At 45.8% G+C, this 25,835-nt stretch overlaps 1 protein-coding gene across 1 annotated transcript in view; it reads right to left on the bottom strand.

The window, feature by feature from the left end:
- The window catches only part of GTF2I (general transcription factor IIi), a 2,618,156-nt gene that overhangs the window by 2,367,203 nt on the left and 225,118 nt on the right, over nt 1–25,835 (bottom strand). Inside the window, exon 6 of the mRNA XM_069614749.1 lies at nt 4,682–4,710. Coding sequence (XP_069470850.1) covers nt 4,682–4,710 — 29 coding nt within the window. The remainder of the gene's footprint in view (nt 1–4,681; nt 4,711–25,835) is intronic.

Raw genomic sequence — 25,835 nt, 5'->3', positions numbered from 1 at the left:
TTGAAAAGATTTTATACACAAATAACAAAGGGGCTGATATTGAACATATAGAGGGCTGATATGAGAGCGGGCTGTAAAGAAGGGATCCACCAAATAAAACAACGGGAAGGAGATATGAACAGAGAACTGCAATGTGAGAGGTGGTGGAGTATTTGTGGAGGGGCCTGGAAAGCATTGATATCCAGACAGTACAAACAACATTTAAAGGCTACTGACCAGATGACAATTTGCACCTCAGTGGCTTGCGAGAAAGTATGCAGGGATTAGACCAGAGTGCTGGAGAGGCTTTGGGGGAGATAGTAACATACTGGTACATTTGGTGGAGGGTGCCCTGGAGTCAGAAGTATTGAAAGGAGGTCCTGAGATGGATAAGAAAGATCGACGTGGTAGATGGACCATTATCTCCGATACTAGTATTATTTGGCATGAAAAAAGAGGAACGATCGCCAAGTTTGACCACACACATGGTGAGGCATCTATTGCTAGCGACTAGAGCTTGCCTTACGATACACTGGAAAAGGCCCAAAATAGCTTTGTATAGGGAATGGGTAGGAAAAGTGAAAGACATTTTCCAAATGGAATCTATTACAGCATTATCGCAAGAACACCCGAAAAAGAAATCTGGGAGATAATCAACGAAGAGAACAGAAAAGGAAATAGACTACAGGGACACCGAGTTAGACCTTGTCGAGTATGGCTTTGTTATGGGACACATTTGACACCAGGGAATTGGTGTAAGGGGGAGGGAGGGCCTAGGGAGGGAAGGAGAACGAGGGGATTGTGGGGGTTAAGAGTGCTGAGCAGACAGATGTCACCAAATTGGCCGAGAGAAGAAATGCTAAATTAGTAAGACATATTGTGGCATGGGCAATGTGATGTTTTCATTTCCCTGGTTCAAAGTGGATAACCGCAGCAGTCTGTAGTGACATGGTGTGTAACGCTGACTGTTTGAAAATATGTTAGGCAAGATTGCATGCAGTACCCTTAGGGTGCACGACAACAACCCTGACCTCCTGGCAATAGCAACCCAACCTTTGGTAGAAGTCTGTACTACACAGGTTGGTAGCGTGGATGAGTAGCCAGGCTTATCTCAAGAGGGGTCAATGTGAGAAGTAGGGGAGTTACACAGTGACAAGTATTCAAGCAAACACTTACACACAGGGTTTCTTGATAAAAACAATGATTAATTTATTTACCAGTGAGTTAACGTAAGCCTTCAGAAGGGAGCACTGTAAAACGCCACACAAATATACTTCAAAACTCTACACCCTCAACTTCAGAATCAGTAAATACTCATTTGGGATGGCATACAGCAGAGATCTACACCCACAGGTGACTTCAATAGCTAGGGTGCTGTTGACATTAATGTATTACTGTTGGCATTCAGAATTGGTTTAAGAGCAAATTCAAGGAAAAGGTTATTAGAGCAAACAAGATACCACACTTATTCTTAAGCAGGCAAATACTTCCAGATCCCGCAATAAGAGTCACTCTGTGAAATAGGCTAAGCTAAAGTCAATAGGCAGAAGTCTGTATGAGCTGAAGCACTTTTGCAGGTAAGTAGAAAAAGCCTTTGCACAATGTTTTAGAAGTCTTTGAAAAAAAAGATCAATGTAGGGCCACAAGCTGTTAGACTTGCGAGTAGTAGAAGATGCAAGCAACTCTACAGCAAGAGCTAAGTTCTCTTAGACGTTGTACAGTACCTTTAAAATGAAGAAAAGATGCAGCAGATGACTTCTGTTCCTGTGTAGCTCTGCAGATCTCACTGTTCCTGGGCCTCAGCCATGGGGACAAGAGGGATGACATCGGGGGACTCCTGCACTGCACTGGGACGGTCAAAACTTCACTTTTAGTGGCTGTTCGGCGTTTCAGCTCCTCGAGTCTACCGCAAATAGCAACACTGCGGTTCCTGGCTGTCGAGATGGACATTACTTGCTTCTGGAGTCCTGCACTCTATTGAGGGGGCTCAGGCTCGGTCAATCCTGCTTCCTGGGCGTCGGAGGATCTCCCTGGAGCGCTTGGCCAACTTAAAAGGAATGCACACAATCTGGTGTTCCTCTCCCTGGCTATTCGGTTTCCAGCAGCAACTGTGGAAATTCAACCAGCTCAGAGAAGGATGTCCAGGTGGCTTACTTTGGAGTTGATTGGTCCCACCAACTCGAGGGGAGAAGTCGTCTTGCAGGGGCTTCTCGTCGATGCAAACTTGGCGTTTCAGCACAGCAGCAGGGCTTCACCGGGCAACCAACGGTCCAGGAGTTGCAGCAGCTGTCCTCTTCAAGTTTTTCTTCGGTTCCTTCGTCCAGTAGTCGACTCGGCCTTCCAAGCCAAAAGACTTGCCTTTTATTCAGTTCTCTCCCTTTCATTCCAGCCCAGCTGTCAGTCACCCAGCAGGGTGGCTGTCCTTGCCGGACAGTCAGCCGGCCAATCATCGGAGAGTGCATTTGGGTCTCTTATGAGACTAAGCACAGGGAGTTTCGGGCACCTCCCTCACTTCCTGCCTACACCAGACACCCCGGAGCCAGAGGCGGGCTTCACTCGTGAATACCGCCAAAGACAAAACGAACAAAGGGGCCAAACCTGGTTTGGCGCGCAGAGTAAATCTCAAGGAGGACATTTCCACAAAGAAATGGCGAAAAAAGATTACCCTTCGGTGCTTTACTGTGGCTGTGAACGCAGCCCGCGGTAAATGCACACCACAGCAGTAAAAACAAAACCACTGCCACCAGCCATTCAATGAGGAAAGGGTAACATAAAAATGTTACGTGAGAAGCTAGACAAAAGGGGACACTAGGTAACCCCCTCCAGCACCCTATTGTAAGATAGTGTGTGCTGGGTCTAGAAAGTTACAAATGTAAGTAAAGTAAATTTCACTCTACTGCTCGGAGAAACAGTAGTTTATCCCAGAGAAGGTATTTAAACCTTGGGAAATCTGAAAGACTTCCCTGTGCCACTGCACTGAAGGTACTGTGTGACAATGTAAAAGCTTATGCCTATGGAGTTTGTCAGGCTGCATAACCAAAAAGAAATACAGAGCTCAGAAATCGCATTAAAATACAAGAGAGTGTGGGGAAAAGGGTCTCTCTCTCTCTCTCTCTAGGTTAAAAAAATGCAAGTCCTCAAAATCCAGCGAAGTTGCTGGGGGTCTCTAAGTTATGGGGAATTGACACATTTCTGAGAATTCACCCTAACAAAATACAATTAAACAAACAATTATTTTAAAAAGGATACGTTATGTTCCTACACCAACACAAATCATTTTAGTCAGTCTCAACCCAGTGGTCCTATTGTCCTCAAAATCAAGGTGTTAAAACAAGGATCACTTCAAATTAAAGCCACTCAGTATAAACTAAAATTACATAAAATTCCACAAATGTTTTGGACACAATTTCATAAATAGGCTTACATTGGTTCCTTGTTCCTTTTATGGCCACATGACAGTTGTGCAGGTTAAACAGAGGACTGCTTTTATACTGGCTTGGTGTAAATTACTGTTAGCCGAATATCAAATGGGTTGTATTTTCTGCAGGTTTTCAGCAGCAATTCTGTTTTACTGCCAGAGTTAAAATCAAGTCATCCATTAAATTAAATAGTAAAAACCCGATACGAAATCCCATGTATCCTCATTTCGATAGCGCACCAGTAACTCAAGGAATAGTCACAGCTCTTGTTTTCATCAATAAGTGGGGTGGGGTCCGAAAGTCAAAAGACCCATAGTCACTAGAGTGCTGTTGGTAAAAATGTTACAGGGAGTAGTCAAAGGCTTTATTTTGATAGCACATGGATTCAAACAAAAATATCTAGAGTCGCTAATGTGCCATCACTGACACTAAAAATGCAGCCCTATAAAACCATGTACAGTTCAGAACGTCCAATGTTACAAGCACAACCCTAGTACAGGTCTTGTAATGTGTTTCGCATGACTAGCATATCCTGGTGGCTCAAGGAGATTAGAGTTTATGGCCGTACTAAGAATTAAATGAAGGCATTGAACATAGTATGCAATTTGGGGTGTTCGGGTGCGATTACGGCAGATTCTTCCTGCTCCCGTGATTCCTCACCATTAATTATGCTGCCTATGGCGGATGGGAGCTGTAGTCAAAAACATCTAGGGAGTCACAGGTGGCATGCAACCGGTTTAGATTAATATTGTTGCGTTTGCAAAAATCTCCCTCCCTGTGTCAGTAGCGTTGGGAAAGTCACAATATTTAAGGCGCTGCCCACGTCAAAACATACCGAGCTCATACGGGAACACAATAATGATGTTCCTGTCTCTCAGACAGCTGCCCAGACTTTTTTGGATGGCTTCCCTGGTGCAGGGTTTTTTAAGCAGCAGAGAAAGGAAATCCCTTCTAATGAATGCAATCGCAGTGCAACAAGTACATCGGACTCCCTATGAAATAGGGAAAAGGAACTACTGGAGCTTCCCAGACTACTTTGCTTTCCGCGTGCAGTAGAGACTTTATAGGGCCTGCTCTATATACTTCTGGACAAAGTCACAGCCCTTCAAGAAACCTGGGATTCTGGTAACAATCTTGCACCCAAATTCTGAGATGCTTTAAGATTATTTCCAAAGACCATCTGTCATCGGCATTTACAACTGAAACAATTGGATTTCTAGATGAAAAGCAAAAAGTAAGACCTTACAAATAAAATAAAAAGATAGCAATTCTTGTCACCTTACCTTGCTTTACTGCTGCATCGAGGAAAGGCCTAAGTAAAAAGGAAAGAGAATTATTTGTTACTCATCTTTAAACATGTAAAGTTAATTGATTACTGCATTGTTTCCAAGTTAATACACGATTTACCAAGCTATTGAGTTACTTCACACTCAATTGTGGCAATAAGCACAAAAAAAGAAATCAACCGCACTCTGCAACAAAAAGACATGAGACAACGAGGTCTGCGACATGCAAGTGGCTTCAAGACTACATCAATCATATGACTTGAGAGATCAGCACTATATTGAGTCTAATTTGATAGTGATGCTTTGACTAAATACCACGAGTAGGTTAGCAGGCCTTCGCAAAATTGCTAAGGAACTGCAACCCAAGACGAACGTCAGACATTTTTGCTGAGATGCCCCCTCCTTGCTTTCAGACACCCAGCCAATCTGAAGGGAGTGATGGTCAGAAACAAACTACACACAACTTATATAGATCATGAACACTGCCTTGCAGAAACAAAAGATGCTTAACCTGCCCACATTTCAACATTTCAGACACAGTCAAGACACCACACACTGGGCAGGAAAACAAAATTATAGGATGTTTACATGTGCATTCAGCAATATTGCTTACTTAATTATGTATACATTTCACAAACTAGATGAGACTACCACTGGCTTCCCATCCAAGCCAGAATCCTATACAAAACTCTTACTACTACGCACAACTATCACCCAAAATGCCCCTTCTTACCTGAATGCCTGCCTCACGCGTAAAACTTCCTCCAGGCTCCTAAAATCCAACACCAGCACCCTCCTTGGTATTCCCCGTTTCAAGAACTCAAGAACCATAGATTCCTGTTTCAGTGTAGCAGCCACTAGATTATGGAACACCCTCCCTATCGAGGTCAGTAGTGATCTCCCACACCCATTTTAAGAAATAACTAAAAACATGGCTGTTCAATAGATTTTTACATCCCCTGTAAGCGACACCCGACCCTAAGACTTGAGTATTCTGATCTTGCTTTATATATTGCAACCTCACAAAGTGCGACATGACTCCATCAGTAATTCTTCCATGATGTTTTTATTATATCCTCCTTGTACATATTGTAACCTTTTAGAACTATATTTTAGAAGGTTGTACCAAACTCCATTGTATCGATATTCTGTATTGCGCAATACGTTTTTTCCTTTGTAACCAGCATGTCTTGCCTTCTTCCTGTAACCTACGCCGGGATACCTCCGGGTTTGGGCGTATTAACAAATACAAAAAATAAATATGTGCATGAAATATCCCAGTTGCGGCTATGATGGGGAGCTAGTCAACCTCTACATAAATGCATGAACCTCCATCGTCTGTCAAGTGATCTACTAAAGAGAGTCCAGTGGGTGAGAATTTCTCAGAAGCTAAGCATGACCTTCACAATCAAGATTGCAGTACTCCTGGGCAATTTCAGGATTGACAAAGCCAGAAAGAACTATGAATTCAAATGCATGCACATTTTCAATGCACTGGCATGGGGCTTCGTTAGGGAGAATTCTCAAAAATGTGCCAATTCCCTCCACCTTAGAGACCCCGAGCAACTTTGAGGACTTGAATCTTTAACCTGGAGAGTGTGTGAGCCTCTTTCCCACTCATGTATTTTTCTGTGAATTTTACCTCTGTCTTTTTGGTTATGGAGTCCAACAAACTCCATAGGCATCATGTTTTTCAACTGTGTCACAAAGCACCTTCAGAGCCGTGACATAAGGAAGTCTTTTAGATTTCGCAAGGTTTAAATACTTTCCCTGGGATCAACTACTGTTTCCTAGAACAGTAGCGTGAAAGTGACTCTACTTCGCATTGTACTTGCTAGAACCAGCACGCCCGATCTTACAATAGAGTGCTGGAGGGGTTACTTAGTATCCCCTGCATCTAAATGCTCATGTAACATCTTTTATGTTACCCTTTCCTCCATTAACTGGCAGGTTGCAATGTTTTCATTTTGAACTACCAGGTTTGCATTTACTGTGACCGTTCGTGGACCCGGTAACGTTAATCGCGGGAGCCATCTTTTTCAAAATGGTGTCTAGCCATCATTGATAAAATGGTGCCCAGTCTTTTTTCACCAGGTCTTTGTGGAAAGGTCCTTCTAGAGTTTCTCTGTGCGCCAAACCAGGTTTGCTCTCTTTTTTTCATTCGCCTTTGGCAGGCTTTAGGAGTGAAACCTGCCTCTGGCTCCAGAGTGTCTGGGGTAGGCAGGAAGGGAGGGAGGGAGGTGCCCGGAACTCCCTGTGCTTAGTCTTCTAGGAGACCCAAATGCACTCTGATGATTGGCTGGCTGACTGTCCGGCAAGGACAGCCACTCTGCTGGGTGAGTGGCAGCTAGGCTGGAATGAATGGGCGAAAACTGTTTAAAAGGTGAGTATTTTGGCTTGGAAGGCAGAGTCGACCACTGGAATGAAAGAACCGAAGACGAGCTGGAAGAGGACGGATGCTGCAACTCCTGGACTGTTGGTTTGCCCGGTGAAGCCCTGCTGCAACTCCGAATCGCCAAGTTCATCTCGACAGAGAAGCCCTTCAAGGACGACTTCTTCCTTTTGAGTTGGTGGGACCAATCGACTCGTAAGCCATTCTGGATACCATTCTCGCAGCTGGTTGTATTTTCCTCAGAGTGCTTCAGGAAACCGAATAGCCAGGGAGGAGGACACCAGTTTGTGTACTTGAAGACAGCTACCGGAATCGAAGATTTGCCAGCTTTGTGACCAGTCCTGTGCAATGCAGGAGTCCCCCCTGACGTCCTCCCTCTTGTCCCCACGACTGAGGTTCAGGAACAGTGAGCTCTGCAGAGCTGTACAGGGACAGACGTCTTCAGCTGCATCTTTTTCTTCTTTATTAAGGTACTGTAAAATTAGCCTAAGAGAACTTGCCTCTTACTATGGAAGTGCTTGTAACGTCTGCAACTCACAAGTTTAATCAGCTTGTGGCCCTACATTTGGTGGTTCTTTTTGTCAAAGACTCCTAAGAACTTGTGCAGACTTTTCCTTTTACTTACCTGAAGTGCTACATCCTATACAAAGACTTTTGTCTATTGACTTTGGCTTAGCCTATTGAATTGAATGACTCTTCCAAGTGCTCTCAAGTATTTGCCCCGCTTATGAATATTTGTAAATTCTTGTGTTCTAAATATCCTTTGCCTTTCATTTACTTTTTAAAGAGTATTCTGAATGCCAACATTAAGGTATTAATGTCCCCAGCCTCCTTATTACTGAAATCACCTGTGGGTGTAGGTTGTGTCTGTGGGCCATCCCAAAAGGGCCTCGTCTGATCCAGAAACTCAACGTATACCGTATTGAAGTATATTTGTGTGTTACTATTCTATTACTACCTTCTGAAGAAGGCTTTATAAAACGGACTGATGAATGCATTACTTATTGTATATGCAAGAAACCTTGAGTGTAAGAGTTTATTTGAATACCTGTAACTGAATCTTTGTGTAACTCCACTACAGCTCACATTTGCCCTCTTGAGATAAGCCTCGCTGCTCAACACGCTACCAAAACTGTGTAGTACAAGCTCATACCAAAGTTTGGGTTGCCTATACCTGTAGTCATAGTTGCTTGTAGTGTTCCCAGAGGGTACTGCATTCAAACTTTGCCTAACAGGCTTGAACAGGCTTTGCAGTTTCATGAGTCACTATTCCAACCAAGACTTCCACCTCTCCAACCATAGAGGCACATGGATCACAACATCCAGATGACACACTTCATAATTTTTCCAAAGCCGTTAGACATTCAACTGGCACTGCACCAGCCTCTCCAAGGCAATACATTGTTGCCGGACTTCCTGCAACCCCGACCCCATCTGCCATCAAAATGCCCCAGCTTAAAAGCTTCTTAGACAATTGTCAGGGGCCTTGTCTCTAGTCAAACCCGACCCTTAACTCCTGATGTAACAATCCGAATATGTTGTTTGACCCCAAGTTAACACACTGGGTTCCACAGGTCACAGGCCTAACACAAACTGGCTGTATATCCCCTCTTTAGACTTCTAGAGGCACATGCCTGATATGTTGATGACTGTGCTACCACTGATCGTTTAAAGGGACTAGCAGGACATACCAAACTTCATTTGGACTACACATACAATGACTGACACCCAACCATCCCCAGTCTGCCTTCGCGAGAACCCTCTAAAAGGGTGGGCTGTTTTTTCCCCACCTCTCCAGTTTCACAGACCCCTGCCCCAATTAACACAGTGTGTGGAGGTTGGTGGCTATGCCCGCGGCTGAAATCCACCAAAGTGGTGTGAGACTATGTACCTTGTGGCTCAGGCAGAGCCTTGTCTTTACTGTAACTATGATTAGGTCATTCCGTCAGCTCCAAGATTGTACTTCACCTTGATGTGATGTGCTCCCACCCTTGCATAAATGATTCTATGGTGATACTTTACTGTCACAGGGAACCCAAGAAGTCTAGTCCTTGTAAGTCATTTTCCTTAGTCCACCTTTTAGTGCTTTGACAAACTCTTTGGACACCATCCGTGGATCCTCCCAATCCCTTTCAGACAATGATCACTGACTGCTTAACCGCTCTTGGACAAGTCTCATGTGTAGTCTTTCATGTGGTACCAGAAAGTCATATCGCCATCATACCCACACGTTTTATGGTATTTCTGTAACGCTCACCTGGTATCCACAGGGACGTCACTCAGCCTGTTCTGACCTCTTATGACCCCCCGAACTCTTCCCTGGAGTCTACTCGACTGGAGACTGGGCCTGGAACACAGGATTGTTAGAGTTTAACTCCCTATTGTCTCTGTGCGCTTGAACCCCTTCTTCCCCGGGGTCCAACCCTTCTCTTTGATCCACAGCTCACCTTGTTTTCTTGGAAAGTGTGCTTCCCCGTCCTGTTTTCAGCGCAGGGGCATATTGATTGATGCAGGCTCGTTGCTGCCTAGTTACTTCACTGGCAAGAGTCCAACAGGTAAGTATGATGAGTCTTTTGAACAGTTCTCTAACTTCGTTCCTTTCCTTCCTCAGATGATGGCCGGCATCCGGGGATGGCGACGTGCTGCTGAGATGAGTAGCGCTGAAGGCGAGCGAGATGCAACCCTTTCGTATTTGTATTTAATGGAGTTCTTTTTCTGTGTCTTTTAGGTGCCGCGATGTTTTCAGCGTGGATGCCGGTTATGAAGAAGAAATGCGGTGAGTAAGCGCGGTATGCAGCGCCTCTAGATGTTTCCACGCTAACCTAGAGTGACTTTTCCATCTTGCAGATGGATGAGAAGTTGCAGAGACAGAGTTCCCCCAGAGCGGCTGGGATTCAGGTAAGCGTTTGAAGCTCGTACAGTCTTCGAAAAATAAGCAAAGATTTGCCTAATGCTTACTAACGCCTTTTTTCTGTTCTTTTCCCTAGGAAGCGGCGTGCCGGGATGGGAATGACACCGCCGAAGATGCCCGCAGAACAGAAGAAGCGATGAATGATGGGCAGAAGCGCCGCAAGGTAAGGCTGTTCCTAACGGTGTTCTTGCAGGAGCCGAGCGCAGAAGAAAGATACAGGCCTACTGGAGACCGATCCGAACACGGTGAGCGTCACGCTGCAGGTGCAGAAAACACAAAGCATGTTTCTCAGCCTGGGCGTGGCTTAAATAGTCTCTGGGTATCCCGGGTGTCTCTGGGTTGAACCACACCCAAAAGACTAGACTGCACATGCAGTTCTAGGAACCGAAATATGTGGGGGCATCCATCTGGTCCCCATCAATGCACTACAAGTCCAATCCCCAATGTTATCCTATGGGAGGGAGTCTGGTGCCACAAGCGCCAAGTCTGACTCCAAGAGGGTCTTTGGAGGGATAGAGAGGCCCTTGAGGGCCATGTAGGTGATCGTGGTCTGGCTCCGGCATGACATCTTGGAGGGCTGGAGACATGAGGGGCAGGAATCATGACAATTTCTTACTGTGATGTAACCATGTTATGGTGGCGTGTGCATTTGCTGCACTGGTCGGCACTATTCCCCATTAGCCAGTTCAGGTATGGCTACGCCTATATTTCAGGCCTACACAAACGGCCTGCTACCACTGCTAGAAACATGTGTTCGGTAAGATTTTAATAGAAATTTTAAATCTTCCTGACCTGGGTCAACCCCAGAACTTTTTGGTTTACTAGTGGGATATTTTTCCTTAATACCTCTGAAAGTGGGAACCTTTTTCCACACTCACAGAATCTTTTAGTCTTTTTATGGGTGTCATTTTTAGACTCTCCATATTGTCTTTTTAAAGTTATCCTCTTTAACAACTTGTTGGAAATAAGTGCCTGTTGTTGCTGGGTTGCTCTAGGGGCTCCCCTTTTAAACTTTCTCTGGCTAACCTTCAGAGAACTACAGTTCCCAAGGGTAGAAAGGATCTTTGGATCCCTTTTACATTTTATTCTGTGAAGCCAGCACATCCCACCTTATGTGGAGTGCTGGGGAGCTGCAATGCATCCCTTTCACACAAACTAACAATTCTGTTACAGGGACAAGCTTACCTTTAATGGCTGGTGGCAGTAATACCTTGTATTAATTTGGTGCACCTTTACTGTGGGCTGTGTTTGCAGCTGCAGTAAAGGCACTGAAGCGTGCTCATTTTACCAAAATGGCCCCAGTCTTTTTTCGCCATTTTAGTGTTTTTTTTGTCCTTTCTTGTTCCGTCCCCTGACATCCAGGGTGGGAAATTCCTTTGTGCGATTTTTATCTTCGGCAGGAGTCGCCTGGACTCCCTGCCTAGGCTCCAGTCTGAAGGCAGGACGCAAGGGTGGAGTCCAAAACTCCACGGCTCTTTGTCTTCCTTCTTGCCTGACAACCAGACCGCCCCTTGTTGTAAAATGCAGGGCGACAATGCAGAAGTTGTGCTGTAGTTCCAGTTAAATATTGCAAAACTGGAAGACAAGTCGACCACTGAAATCGAAACCGAAGAGGATGAAGGAAAAGCAGCTGAAATGATTTCCAGCGACCGGAGAGCCTGCGTGTAACCGCAGCCTGCTGTAGCCCTTCCTTCCAATCGACCTGGGGACTCCGAAAACAACGACCCAGAGCCTGGTGAGACCCACTAGCATTTTGAGCCATCCCACTCATTGCTGCAACCTTGTGTTGCTGTAATACCCCAATACCCTGGGATCTCGAGCCAATGGGCGGTGCACAGTCTTTCGAATTCTGAATCTTGCTGAAACTTCGTGGGCATCCTCCTGGTGGATCTCCAGAGACACGAATCAAGTCTGAAAAGTCCCCTTAGAGTGCTGGACCTTTATAATGACGAGAATTCAACAGCAATTTTCTATCTTCTTCCGTGCTCCTTGAAAAGGCGCCAGAACCGCATTTAGCCGCAAGGAGATCCTTGCCTAGAGCCTTCTTCATTGATCCCTGCTGCAAAGTCCCTTCCAAGGTTCTGTTTTCAGTCACCACAACAAGGAATCCACTGACCAGGTTTTTGGCTGCAGATCCTGAAGTCCTCCTGCTGCAACATCTTCAATGGTGAGGTACTGTGTTGGCTTAGGTATGTACTTACCTAAAGTTCTTTAGGATTTCTGTGTAGCTCTGGGGTGTTTTCTGTGATGGGGAGGCCTCTCCTCCAGTGCACCCAGTTCAACTGCTAGGATCCTGCTGGGGTGTCTTCTGTGTCACTGGTCCCTCTTCTAACTCTAGAAGTAAAGTACTCGCCCGTTTTCCCAGTCCTCCTAAGAAACTCTGACTTTTGCTACTTAAGAACCTATTGTGAAACTGTGTTGGTCACTGGTCCCTAGTGACCCCCCCCCCCCCCCCACCCCTTCTGCCACTGAACACTCCTGCTCCAATAACCAGGGAAAGACTTAAGGGATTGGGCCTTTTGCCTAGAAAGGAAAAGAAGTGTTTAAAAGTTACTTACTTGTAAAGAGTTGGTGGGTAACTAACTAAGAGTGAAAAGTTACAAATGTTCTTACTTACCTTGGATGTCTGATAACCATACTTTTGAGAATAGTGTAACATCTTTTCTTGGAAACTGTTTTGCCATTCTAATAGAAAGTAGATGTGAAGGTATATCACTCTCCTGTGATTAGGTTGTGCCTTTTCCCCAAAAGTAATGTGTTGGTTTCACAAGATTATTCCTGCAGGATAATTGCACGAGTGTCCTCCAAGGCAGACGACCACAAAAGAAACTTCCTCCAGATGATGTCCTCCAATAATAAAATTACACTCCTATCCCTAAACATTAATTGTCTCAACTCCCCAATCAAAAGGAAATAGAATCATTCTTAAGGAGGGAACGGCTAGACATAACCCTACAGGAAACTCATGTCCACAACTGCGACAGGGGCAGAATTAGGTTCTGGGGCTACACCCGGCTCTTCCAGGCAACACAGCCCAATAAGAAGGCAGGGGTCCTTCTAGCCTTGAAAGACGGGCTCGACCTCATGCCGACTGCGACCGATAGGGACGATCAGGGCAGATACCCGGCAGAAACTCTGAGGGGTGGGGGGAAGCCTACACAGTAGCCACGCTATACGCCCCCAATGTGGGACAGAACTCATCTGTCCAGAAGGCATTCGAAAACTCAGAGTGTGGGGGGGGGAGGAATTCAACATAGCGTGGGATCCCGGGAGGGACAGAAGCAACAAGGCACTGGCGACACAAGGTAAACCCTCGGGGGAGCTCAGGCAGAGAATCCAAAACCTAGCACTGGTGGACATGTGAAGTGAACTAGAGGGACACAAGGAAGGCTACACTTTCTATTCACACGTCCACCGTAGCCACTCCAGAATAGACTACATACAGGTCTCCACAAGCCTCCTAGGCCGAACGCTGGGGATCTTGCTGGGCACAATTATATGGACCACACTCCCATAACAATAAAGCTGAAAAGAAACCGGGTACCCACGGCCCTATGGAAATGGCGCGACTCGTCTTCTTGGTTCAAAGACGAAAAGCTAACAAGAAGTCACTGAAGGGATCAGATCCTTTTTCGAGACTAACAAGCCGCAGGACACAATGCCACACACCAGGGGGGATGCCTTTAAGGCAACAGTAAGAGGGGAAATCATAGCTATTAAAGCAGCGAGGGACAGGTAATGGAGGCTGGAGGAGGTGTGGTTAGAGGGCAAACTTAACGAGATAGTGTCTTGCATGGGTACAGCACTGCACCGAGTACAGAGACCAAGCAGGAGTATAGGGCCACCAAGGGAAAACTAGACCGAACACAAACTAGAGCATCGGAACGTGCTCTGCTCTCCCTGAAGCAAAAATACTGTATAAAAGCAAATAAATCGGACAGGCTACTCGCCAGACTGCTGAAGGAAGAGAAAGATAAAACCATCCAAAAAATTAAAGTCGTGTGGTGCAACACTAGCTCCAACACCAATGCTATTGTAAGCAAGTTTGTCAAATTCTATACTAGGCTCTATAGCTCAGAAAACCAGTCACTGCCGGCTCAGGAATCTTACTTGGAGAAAAATCGACCTACCCTGAATAACGGAGGAAGAAAGCCTAGTCCTAGAGCAGTATATAACCTGTGGAGAAATCCGGGAGACAGACTCTACCCATCAATAAAACCGCCAGGCCCAGGCGGTTTCACTTACAAATTTGATAAGACCCACAGGGAAGCGCTACTACCCCATTTCATGACGTTGTTCAATCATTTTGGCGCAGAAGGAAACCTCACACAATCCATGGAAGAGAAGGTAGTCCTCATCCCCAAAAAAGGTAAAGATCCCACAGAATGCGGCTCATATCGCCCAATTGCCTTCATAAATGTAGATGCCAAAATATATATGAACATACTGTCGACGAGGCTCGACTGTATCCTCCCCCCACATAGTCCAAGCAGACCAATCAGGGTTTGTTAGGGGCCGTCAGACCAGCGAAAATGTCAGAAGAATAGTGCATCTCACTGAGAAAGCGAATAAGAAGGGAATCCCCGAGAGGGGCGTAGCTACAAGGCCATGGGATAAGACGTGCATCCGACTGTGCTCCTGCCAATCCGTGATGATTTGGAAGAAAAACTATGTTCAAAGTTGACCATATGCTCCAGCTCTAGCAGTGCGCATACATGAAGGTTCAAGGCATATTATGAGTGAAATTCGAGTGGAAGATAAGGTGGCTCAGGCGTGACAGAACCGAAAGCCAAATGGTGCAGCTCACACGAACTGAGCTAAAATGGCTTTGTGCCAAAGACAAAGGTATGAGCCGGAGAGATAAGAAGCTGGAACAGGATTGCCACTCTGTCGCGCCTGGGTTTATCGGAATGAAGCAGAAGATCTGAGCCTCCACAATGCAGTGAGGATTCTTAATTGTTCGGGCTGCATGTTGTGCTGGCAGCCCAGGCGCTACAACGCGTCCATCTAAACGAATAGCCCGGAACAAAGGTGAGCTAGCAGAGGAGGGGTAGACGTGGCGAGTGCCTTGCTCAGAAGTCGAACAAGCAGTGTGACAGATGGTTTGCGCAGCGGAGATGTGACATGATGCAGCAGCGGTCTGGAATGAATAGCTGCCCCAGCATGGATGCATCCAAGGCGCGGTATTTCCAGTAACATGTAGGCGGAGAAGATTATCCGAAACGTTGGACATTGCGAAAAGCTGAATGTTCCGACCTTAATCACACAGGATGGAACGTGAACAGCGAAACTGACAAAGGAGAGGGATACAATTGCCGACTGTACGGCGCATACCAGTGAAGCCTTCTACTGCACTGATACTTAAACTGGCAACAAAGACTGACGACACGTGGTGAACAAAGCATGAGGATACAAAGTGAGCAGATGTCTTTGTAACAAGGAAAGGCAATACGGTGAGCGTTCGAAGGACGGCCAGTGAATGGCGCTGACTGACTGGACCCATTCACAGGTGCGGATCGGACCGCAGCCAGCAGCTTACTGTCTCTGATAACACACAAAAGGACAGTCTAAAAAGCGTGAAGGATACTCCTCGCCCGTTATAGCGGTAGGCCCATACCTGCATATAAAAGCTAGAAAAAGTACACAACCGTTTGGGCGCAATTTGCGAAAGTCACACTCTTCCCTCTGTTGTGGAGGAGTCTATGAGAGGCTGATTATGGTACATTCAGGGTGGATGTGAGATCACATAAGAGGTGCAGCAGCCCAAAAGTTTAGCGACGGGAGGAGGGGCTGGACTGAGACCAGAACCCTACCCCACCCCCAGGCACCTGGACAGCTCATACAGATATAGATCCGGCATTGCACGGCCACAGTGCAAAAGACCCAGCAGGCTGCACTTTGCACATCAGGCACCGCCCACAGGGCATCAACGTGCTTACACACGAGACTGCTACATGTGCAGGAGAAGTGAATGCAAGAAACAACAGTCAGTGCACACAGGGGCAGTGGCGCCAGAAGTGAAGAGTCTGCGTAAGTGACTAAAAGAAAGAGGGGGCGGACAAGACCGGAGTCCAGTTGAGTGGGGCCAGCAAATAACTCCCTCGTTAGAATCCCTTGTGAGACCAGTTGGCGAAAAAGACACTGAAGAGCCAGACCTGGGCAAAAGTGAGGGGCACGAGGGAGAGAGGCCGCTCTTGTATTACAACGTTGCCAAGACATAACGAATAGGCGGTATATCGCACCACTATTTATGTAAGGAAAGAGCACAGTGTTGGGATATACGATGACGTCCAAACACCAATAAGTCTAAGAGGAAACAATCCTCGATGGACATCTTCGCAAAACCAGCAAGGACAACGAAAGATGCAAAAAACAGTGCGGCAAGTGGGGCAGAACACAGAAGATCACAGACGGAAAGACCAACACATCCGGGAGGCCATCGCAGAGTCGAAAACATCCTTGAAATTCAAAATAGATGCTGTTAGTTTTGATGTAAATCTCCTGAGACAAGATATTAGGGCATTAGCAGAGTGTACAGGTGTAATTGAAAAGGAGGTGAAGGCCAACACAGACAATTGTGCCCCCAGCTCTCAGGAAATTTCCAAACTACGGCAGCAAGTCCAAAACCTGGAAAACAGAGCAGAGAAGGCAGAAGGGAGGGCACGCAGGAACAACGTACGCATTGTTGGGCTCCCGGAAGGAGAGGAAGCCTTGGACCAGACTAATTTCATTGAAAACATGCGACAGGAGATAGGTGCAGGATCACTTAGTCAAGGCTTCACAGTTGAAAAAGCGCATGTAGCCCCGACGAGCAGACTGCCCCCTGGAGCTCCGCCTCGACCAGTTATTGCCAAACTATTGAACTATAAACAACCTCAAAGCACCAAATAAAGGAACTATACTCATTGGTGACATTAATAGATGGCGAGGCAACACCAAAGATCCAGAAGCAATCAGCCTAGAAGAGGAACTACTAAACTGTTCCTACTCAGTAATAAACAAAAATCCCACCTCTATCTCAGGAAATCAACTTGATTGGATGATGAGCAACAATGTTGATGTGACAGCTCCAACAACGTACCTATGTATCTGGTCTGACCACCATAAAATCAAAGGCAGACTAACACCTAAACAAAAAATTGATAACCCAAACAATGCCCCAAACAGGGTCCAAGGAAGGCACTTAAAGAAAATTACAACCTCCATACTCTGCCAGGGAATAACTTGCATCATGAATTCCACAACAGAGGACACATGCGACAAAATTATGAAAACATACAATAACCACTTTCAGGAACTGCTAGATCTTCATGCTCCTGTAAAAGACAAACAGGTTAGGCCAAACATAAATCGCCAAAAATGGTTCAATGCTGAATCGATTGCACTTAAACAAGAAAAAAGAAAACTTGAAAGAAAATGGTTAAAAGATCCCACCGGGGCAAACAAAAATTGGAAGAACGCAGACAAATATAAGAGTAAACTCAAACTTAAACACTACAATGAACAAATTGCCACTGCTACTAACTCTACAGGGAATCTTTTCCAAATATTTAAAGCCATAGATAAACCAAAAGCCCTATCCCCACCATTCCAACCCACAGATAAAGACTGCGAAAAGGTCCAAACGGCTTTTCAAAACAAAATTCTCCAAGAGAGAAACCATAACAAAATGCAAGACAAACCAAACAGCCTTCTCTAACCTTTCTACACTAAAGAAGAAATTCAAAAACTTCACATCCCTAAATTTCTATTCACACAAATCACAATGGACAATATGACGAAAACGCCAATATAAATTGCACATCCTACACAGAAAACATAATTCCACCAAAATTGATAGACAACCCAGAAACATTCACTCCCTTCCTTACAAGAATGGTAAATACCTCCTTCAGAGATCACATTGTACCAGCAACTATAAAAACAGTCAGTCACACCTCTGCCCAAAAAGCCAGAATTAAGTCAACAAGACCCTGCAAATCTTGGACTCATCACCAACTGTAACTTTTTACTGAAAATACTAGACAAGATTGCCACAGAACAGCTCCAGGAATACATGGATAGCAACAATTTTCTCCATTCACAACAGTCAGGATTTAGGAAGGCCCATTGCACAGAGTCTGCATTGCTTAACCTGCAGACAGAGATGCGGGGCCTCCTAAACAGGGGAAAAGCAGATTTGCTGATTCTTTTGGACCTCTCGGCAGCTTTCGACCTGCTGGATCACTGGAAGCTCAGAGAGGCCCTAGACTCAGCCGGAAACTGCTCCCAAGGAGCCATTGATTGGGTGTCCTCCTTCCTACAAGATAGACACTCCAAAATAATCTGGGGAAATCATGCTTCATCATCCAAACCAGTGGACTGCGGAGTCCCACAGGGAGCTAGTTTCTCCCCATTGTTATTCAACTTATACTTACGCTGCTTATGTACATTGCTGACCCATCTCGGCATATACTTTACTAACTTTGCAGAAGATACCCAACTGTATTCGAACTCAGTGGAGATTATAACCAAGACAGCAACAAATTAACATCCATATACAATACCATTGAATCTTGGATGAAGGCCAACTGGAAGTGCCTCAATGGCACTAAAACAGAGCTAATGATTTTCTGCTCATGCACCATGAAAAAAAAAAACGTAGCCCAGCCTACTCATCTTTTGACGTTAAAGAAACACCAATCACGGTAGCAGAAAAAGTCAAGGCACTAGGCATCTACTTTCAGGCATCACTAGGAGCTGAAGCCCAAGTAGCTTATCTTAAAAGGAACTGCCAGTACCACCAGAAACTCATGAGGAACATTAGACCCCTGCTAAATAAATAAATACAGCATAACAATAGCCAGGGTCACTATCCTTTCACGATTAGATTACGGAAACGCATTATTGCTGGGCAATAAATGCCTAAAACAGTGCCAGGTGATTCGGAACACCATAAGAACTATAACCGGCAAAACAAAGCGAGAGCACGTTACAGGCGAGAGAAGAGATCTACATTGGCTAGCTATAGATGAGCGCAAGACATTTAAATCCTTAACTTTGGTTCATCGCTGCCTATACGGACTTGCCCCGACATACCCAAAGAAACAATTCAAGAAGTATGAACAAAGTCGTAATATCAGATGAGCAAACAAAGGTCTACTTCACGCTATGTCAACTGAAAGAACAAAGGGCCTACCCCAGGCTTTTTCGACCAAAGCAATAAACAAATGGAATAAACTACCAGTGACCCTAAGAACTGAATTAAATCTCCCATGTTTTAAAAAGAAATTGAAGACCCTGCTCTTCAAATAAATCGCCCCTAAAACCAATCACTGACCAAATCATAGCACACCTATATGTTGTCCCGTCACTACTGTCCCTGTCTACATGGAATGCGCTCCGATACCTGCGGGCTACAGCACTATACAAACACATAAATAAATAAATAAAAATAAAGAAAGGGAGAGGATCCTGGAATATTTTCGGAAAGGGGGTACAATCAGCAGAGCATCAGCGACCATCACGGCATACCCGGATTACACGTTCCAGGTGAAAAAACAGAATGCAATAAATATGTGTCGATTAAGAGGAGGTTGCATGCAGCCAATCTTAAGTATATGCTACTCTACCCAGCAAAGCTGAAGGTCATACATAAGGACCGTAATGTCTTCAAGACCCCAGAAGATGTATCTAAATGGATGGATGCATTAAACTGTCCGTCGGAAGAGGATGAACCAGTGAAGAATGGAAGTGATAAGTGAACCTACATTGACCGCATAATGTATATGTGTGATGCTTAGTGAGAATACTGATAAAGTCGGAGTTAAATTGTAACATGGTAATAAACGACTGGCATTACACTATGAGCACGCCATCACCCCCAGTAGGTTAGGTCTTTTTTTGGGTACTAGTAGAGTATTGTCCGCCCGCTGCGCTCCGAGTGCCGTCAGTAGAGCCGGTGCTGGAGCGAGATGTGGGAGTGCCGGAGCTCCGGGTTAGCAGCTGGGAAAATGTTTGGGACGGTTTGGGAGGGGGGAGGAGTTGGGGAAGTTGTGGGGAAGTTGGCCTACAATCTCACACCACTAGCGAGGGGCAGAGGGAGGATCGGGAGGGCAGTGACAAGCAAGACCAAAGAGAATGGGTGAACTCATGATAATGACCTGGAACTTCAGAGGGTTGACTAGTTACATGAAGAGAAATGGAGTAATGCAGGAAACGCACTTAACCAAAGAGAGCCCAGAAACCTTGGTACGAAAATGGAGATGGGTGACCCTGGGTTCTACTTACTCAGCCTACGCCAGAGGGGTGTTGATTATGGTGGCCCCAAGTGTCCCATTTAAGGAGCTGCAGACCTACCGCGATACAGAAGTCAGGATGATTATATTGCTAGGTAGGGTAGAAAACAGAAATATGCGTTGTCAACACATATGCTCCGAATCAGGACACAGCAGCATATTTTCAGTCCTTGTATGCCAAGATAGGTCAGTATAGAGACGGGGTGCCAATATGGGGGGGGGGCGAGGGGGACTAACTAAGATGAACCTATTGCTAGATAGGTCGGATGGGAAATGTATGCACCGACCCCGGCAGCGAAAGCCTTGAACACACTACTACACACTTACAAGTTCGAGGACGTGTGGAGAAAGATGCATGGACAAGAGCAGGGGTACTCTCATTATAGCGCTCCTACAAATCTCTACACTAGGCTGGATTATGTGATGGTGGGTAGTGAGCGCTAGGATCCCGACGTGGAGGTTCAGAGTGGAGGCGCTCAGGGACACTGAGTTTTGAGAACATTTAAGGAAAGAAGTGAAAAAGTATTTTCACCATAACACAGGTAGTGCCAAGTCAGCGGGTACAATATGGGAGGCTTTCAAAATAGTGGTGAGAGGAGCAGCCATATTGCAATCCAAAGGAATGCAAGATGTAATCTTACAGGAATTGCGCGGGGTGGAGGACAAATTGGAATATATAGCACAAACAGGAGAGACAGGCCCTTAGAGAAGATCCTTCCCTACCCCTCTTCCCGCTCATACCCCTGACCCCCCCCTTCCCTTCCCCCTCACTCCTACCCCATTCTCCTATTGACCTCATATTGTACACTGCAACCACCATAGTGCGTAGGTACCTGGGGGCTTCCCCCCACCCCCACTACCCCTCCGTCCTTCCCCCTCCCCCCTCTGAGTAAATTGTTCTAGATACTGTTGCACTGATTTGTTTCACGTTAGTAAATTATGCTTCATTCATTACTGTATATGTTATTCTGTAAAGCACTTTGGTGTAAAGCGCTAAACTCAAACATAAATAAACCTAAACATAAGAGGCACATGAGGCGACACAATTACAGAAGGAGTGTTGGGGGCACTGGGACAGATTGAGCAATTAGAGAACACACAGAGTGAGATGACCCGGGCAGTTGTGACCCTTGCTCTATAAGAGTGAGAACAAATGAGAACCGATTAGAGCAGTAACCGGGAGTGACAGAGTTGCAGGAATCACAGGAGGGGGGTGAATGAGTGCTTTTATGAATATTATAAGCAGTTATATGAGGAGACCTCCGGCTGTAATGTGGAGGAAATAGGGGAGGCACTTGCAGAGATTAGACTGCCAAAGTTGAGCGCAGAGGAACAGGAGGGATTAGAGGCTCCCAATACAATAGAGGAATTGGAACACGCGATTAAAAGAGTTGCCGACGGGTAAAGCCCCAGGAGCAGATGGGCTTCCGAGCGAATTTTATAAAGAATACAAGATTGATATTCTACTACCACTGCTAGAAATGCTTAACGAATCGTTGGAAACAGGCAGATTGCCTGAATCCTTTGGGGAATCAGTGATAGTCCCCCTTCTGAAGCCAAATAAACCAGATACCGACTGTGGCTCGTATAGACCCCGGTCGTTATTAAACCAAGACGGGAAGATACTTGCAGCAGTGATAGCACTTAGACTTCGGCCAATTATAGCCAAGCTCATACACTCAGATCAGAGTGGATGCGTCCCACATACGAATATAACTTGTAACCTGCGTAGATTACATCATGTGATAGATTGCACCTAGGGAGATATGCAACAGCTCATGGTGGAATCACTAGACGCAGTCAAGGCGTTCATTCAGTCAGATGGTCAGATGGCCATGGCTGCTGACGGTGTTGGAGGAATTCGGTATGGGACCAGCATAAATTAAATGGGTGAAATTGCTATACAGCGAGCCAGTGGCTAGAGTGAAAACAGGCACAATAATTAAAAAAACAATGGCAGTTAAGTAAAGGTACGAGACAAGGGTGTTCATGGTCTTCGATGCTATTTATATTGGCACTGGAGCCACTCGCAATTTGAGGGACGAATACAAGGAGGCAGGGATGGCAACACCATTTAATAGTGTATGCAGATGATATGTTGCTTTACCTGCAGCATCCAGAGACCAACTTGCAGTATATCCTAGATTTGATGGAACTCTACGCTGCTCTATCGGGGATACATGTTTAATCCGCAAAGGTTGATCCTGTTGCCGTTAGGGGAATACGTCGGGAAACATACACAAACTACCAGTCCAGCCACTTAAATGGGAATTAGACACGTTTCGATATCTCTGAGTGAACATTTATCATGACACACGAGGAACATACACACAACACAGTAAAGGCACTGAAGTCCATAACCTTTTGGACAAGGTTACCATTATTTATGACAGGGAGAGCAGCATTGCTCAAAATGGTTGTGCTCCTGAGACTCCTGCACATTTTTACAAACAACCCGTTTGCTATACCAAGACGGTTCTTCAATAGATTACATAGTATCTGTAGAGATTTCCTGTGGTGTCATTCTAGATGTAGAATGGCAGTTTGGAAACTCCAGAACACACATGACCTAGGGGGATAAGGCTACCCAACTTTGAGGTGTATTTTGTGGCTAGCCAGCTGCACATTGTTGCATAGTGGCTGGCAGACTAACAAACTCACAAATCACGATTGTTACAAACAGGGGAAAGGTTTTACCTGAAAGAAATTATATGGATTACAAACCCACACACGATTTGCTTGCCCAGGTTGAAGAGATTGTGGTGGGTTATGTGGCATAGAGCCTGTCAAATGATTGGGCACTGTATTCCCCGCAGATCCCACTGGTGGCATTGGTGGGCGTGAATGACCAGTTGCGATTGAATGCAAGAAAATACTGGGAACCCAACGGAGTAGTGACAGTCAGAGATTTGATTAAGAAGGGGGTCCCTAAGGAGTTTGGGGTATTGGTAGAAGAGGACAGGGTGCACCCGGGTCAACACCTGACACACTGCTGTCTACTACAGAGTCTGATGCAGGTGGCCAGGGGTTGAGGCAGGGTTGTAACTGGAGGAAATAATTGTCATTTTATGATGTGTCTGAGGGGAGAACATGACGTTTCGAGAATATACGTGTTGCTAATGTCCAAGGTGGGGAGAGATGGGACAGGTGAGGCAACAATGGGAAGCAGATCTTGGAGAAGCAATGTCGGACGCAATGTGGAAGAGAGCTATGGTGTACCATAAGGTGGTGTCCAGGAACTCTATGCTTCAACAGATACAACTGTACATAACCCACAGGGCGTATTTAACCCCGAACAGAATAGCGAAGTTTGTCAAGCGGAGATAAAAACTTGCCCGAAGTGTGGGGAGGTGAATGCGGATCTGATCCATATGTTTTGGGCCTGTGTAGAAGTTGGCAGGTTTTGGGGGAGGTGGCTCAAACACTAGCGAAAACAGATATTCTGGACACTGGATCCCGCTGGCTGGTTTACTGGGAGGCTTTACAAGACCCAAGAAGACCAAGCATGTGAGCAAACGTAAAGACCTGGCATATATATTGGCGAAGCAGCGGATAGCGATGAGGTGGAAAGCACAAGCCAGACCTATTGTACAGATGTGGTGCAAAGAACTGTTCAAATGGGCAAATGCAGAGCCCATGGTGCGGCAAGAAGCAGTAAACAGAACTGAAGATCAGGGAGAAGGAGGGGTGGCTGCTTGCAGGCAGTTGAGTTGATCACCTCCACAGCGGTAGTAATTGAACTGCTGCACAATTGACACAACGAACAGTAGGCATGGGAGTCATTGGAATATAGGCAACGCAGTGGGATATTGTGTGAGGTTAAGTAGGCCAAGGGGAGGCGGAGTTTGAGGAGGGGGGAGGGGAGTGTTTGGGGGGCAAACAGACAATGATGATAATGTACTATGGCGTAGTAAAATGAGATGTTTGTATGTTGGTTTATATTGAAAATAAAAATTTAAAAAAAATTTAAACTTTTTTTAAAAAAGGAATCCCCATGCTCCTCTTGGCCTTAGACGCAGAGAAAACTTTCGACCGGGTGGCGTGGGGGGTTTCTGTTTGCAACTATGGAAAAGATGGGCTTTGGCAGGAAATACATGGCTAGGGTAAGGGCCAATTATCAGCACCCCCTCCGCCGACTCAATAAATGGACAGGTCTCGGAGCCAGTGGCAGTGCAGAGGGGCACAAAACAAGGATGCCCCTCATTACCCCTACTCTATGCGTTGCACTTAGAACCCCTATTGGCAGTAGTGCGAGCTAATACACGAATGGCGGGCATTACGTTTTGGGGAAGGATGCAACAAATAGCTGTTTTGCGGATGATATGCTTCCAACCATAACCCAACCAGAAGTCTCTTTAGGAGCACTAGAAACAGAACAGTAGCAGTTTGGGGCGGTGGCGGGCCTCAAAATAAACGCTGACAAATCTAAGGGTCCTCAACCTTACTCTTCGAGGGAAACAGAACACCAACTTAGAAGCGGTTCTCCCTACAGGTGGGTTGAACAAACCATAACCTATTTAGGTGTCAAGCTGGCCAAATCAACAGAAGAGTTCTACCAGGTAAACTACCCGCCCTTGATTGCAAAACTAAGAGCAAACTCATCGACTGAGGGCTCTTGTCCATCAAATGGCTTAATGGCCATTCAAAAACTGACTAGCAGATTCATCTGGAAGAACAGAACACGGAGAATGGCCTCCAGGGTGAAGATGCCCACAGCCAGGGGTGGGATGGGGGAACTAGACTTCAAAGCTTACTTCTTGGCAGCCCAGATAAGGGTTATTCGGGACTAACAGAACGAGGGAGGAACAAGATCTGGACACAGATGGACAGGGCGGTAGCAGGAGAAAACCTGGAAGGCATCCTTTGGAAACCCAAGGTGGACAGACCGCCCCAAATGTACAGTAGCTCCATACTCTCGCTGGTGGGGGATTCATGGGACGAGTCCATCAGACAAACACATTACCTCTTTCCCATCCCCCCTCACCCTGATATTCAGCAACCCGCAGTTTATCCGGGCTGGAGGACAACCTTCACTAAATGGTGGGAGGAGGGATGCCAAAAGATCAGGCACATGTACAAGGGCACCCAAGCAAAATCCTTCAATTAATTCAAAACTGACTTCGCACTGGGGAGGGGGAGCAATTCTGCTAAACACAAGACACTGGCTACACTATCCCACTATGAGAGAGGCAGGGACTCGTCAGCTAACTCCCTTTGAAAAATACTTAACCAAGGACCACAGGGACAGGCGGCTTATAGAAACGATATATGCACATATAAAAGCAGGGGAGGTTCCAACCCAAAGGGTCTACATGAAAAGAAGGGAACTGGCCACAGGTCATACAATAGATTAGACGGATTGGCGTTGAACATCCCCAAACTTACGAGATCCCTCCAAATCCAAGAAATCTGGATCAAAATGTTGGTTCAGTGGCATCTAACACCAGCGAGACTCCACAAAATGTACCCGAGGGAATCAAAATATTGTTGGAGGTACTGTGGAATGGAGGGAACGTGGAATCATGTATGGTGGGACTGCCCCAATATAGGAGAATATTGGAGAGGCATTCA

Source organism: Ambystoma mexicanum, chromosome 9, assembly GCF_040938575.1.
Source record: "Ambystoma mexicanum isolate Mex_15411 chromosome 9, UKY_AmexF1_1, whole genome shotgun sequence".
Classification (NCBI taxonomy): Eukaryota; Metazoa; Chordata; class Amphibia; order Caudata; family Ambystomatidae; genus Ambystoma; species Ambystoma mexicanum.
The sequence above is the reverse complement of the archived record's forward strand: the minus strand, read 5'-3'. Positions and strand labels throughout refer to the sequence as shown.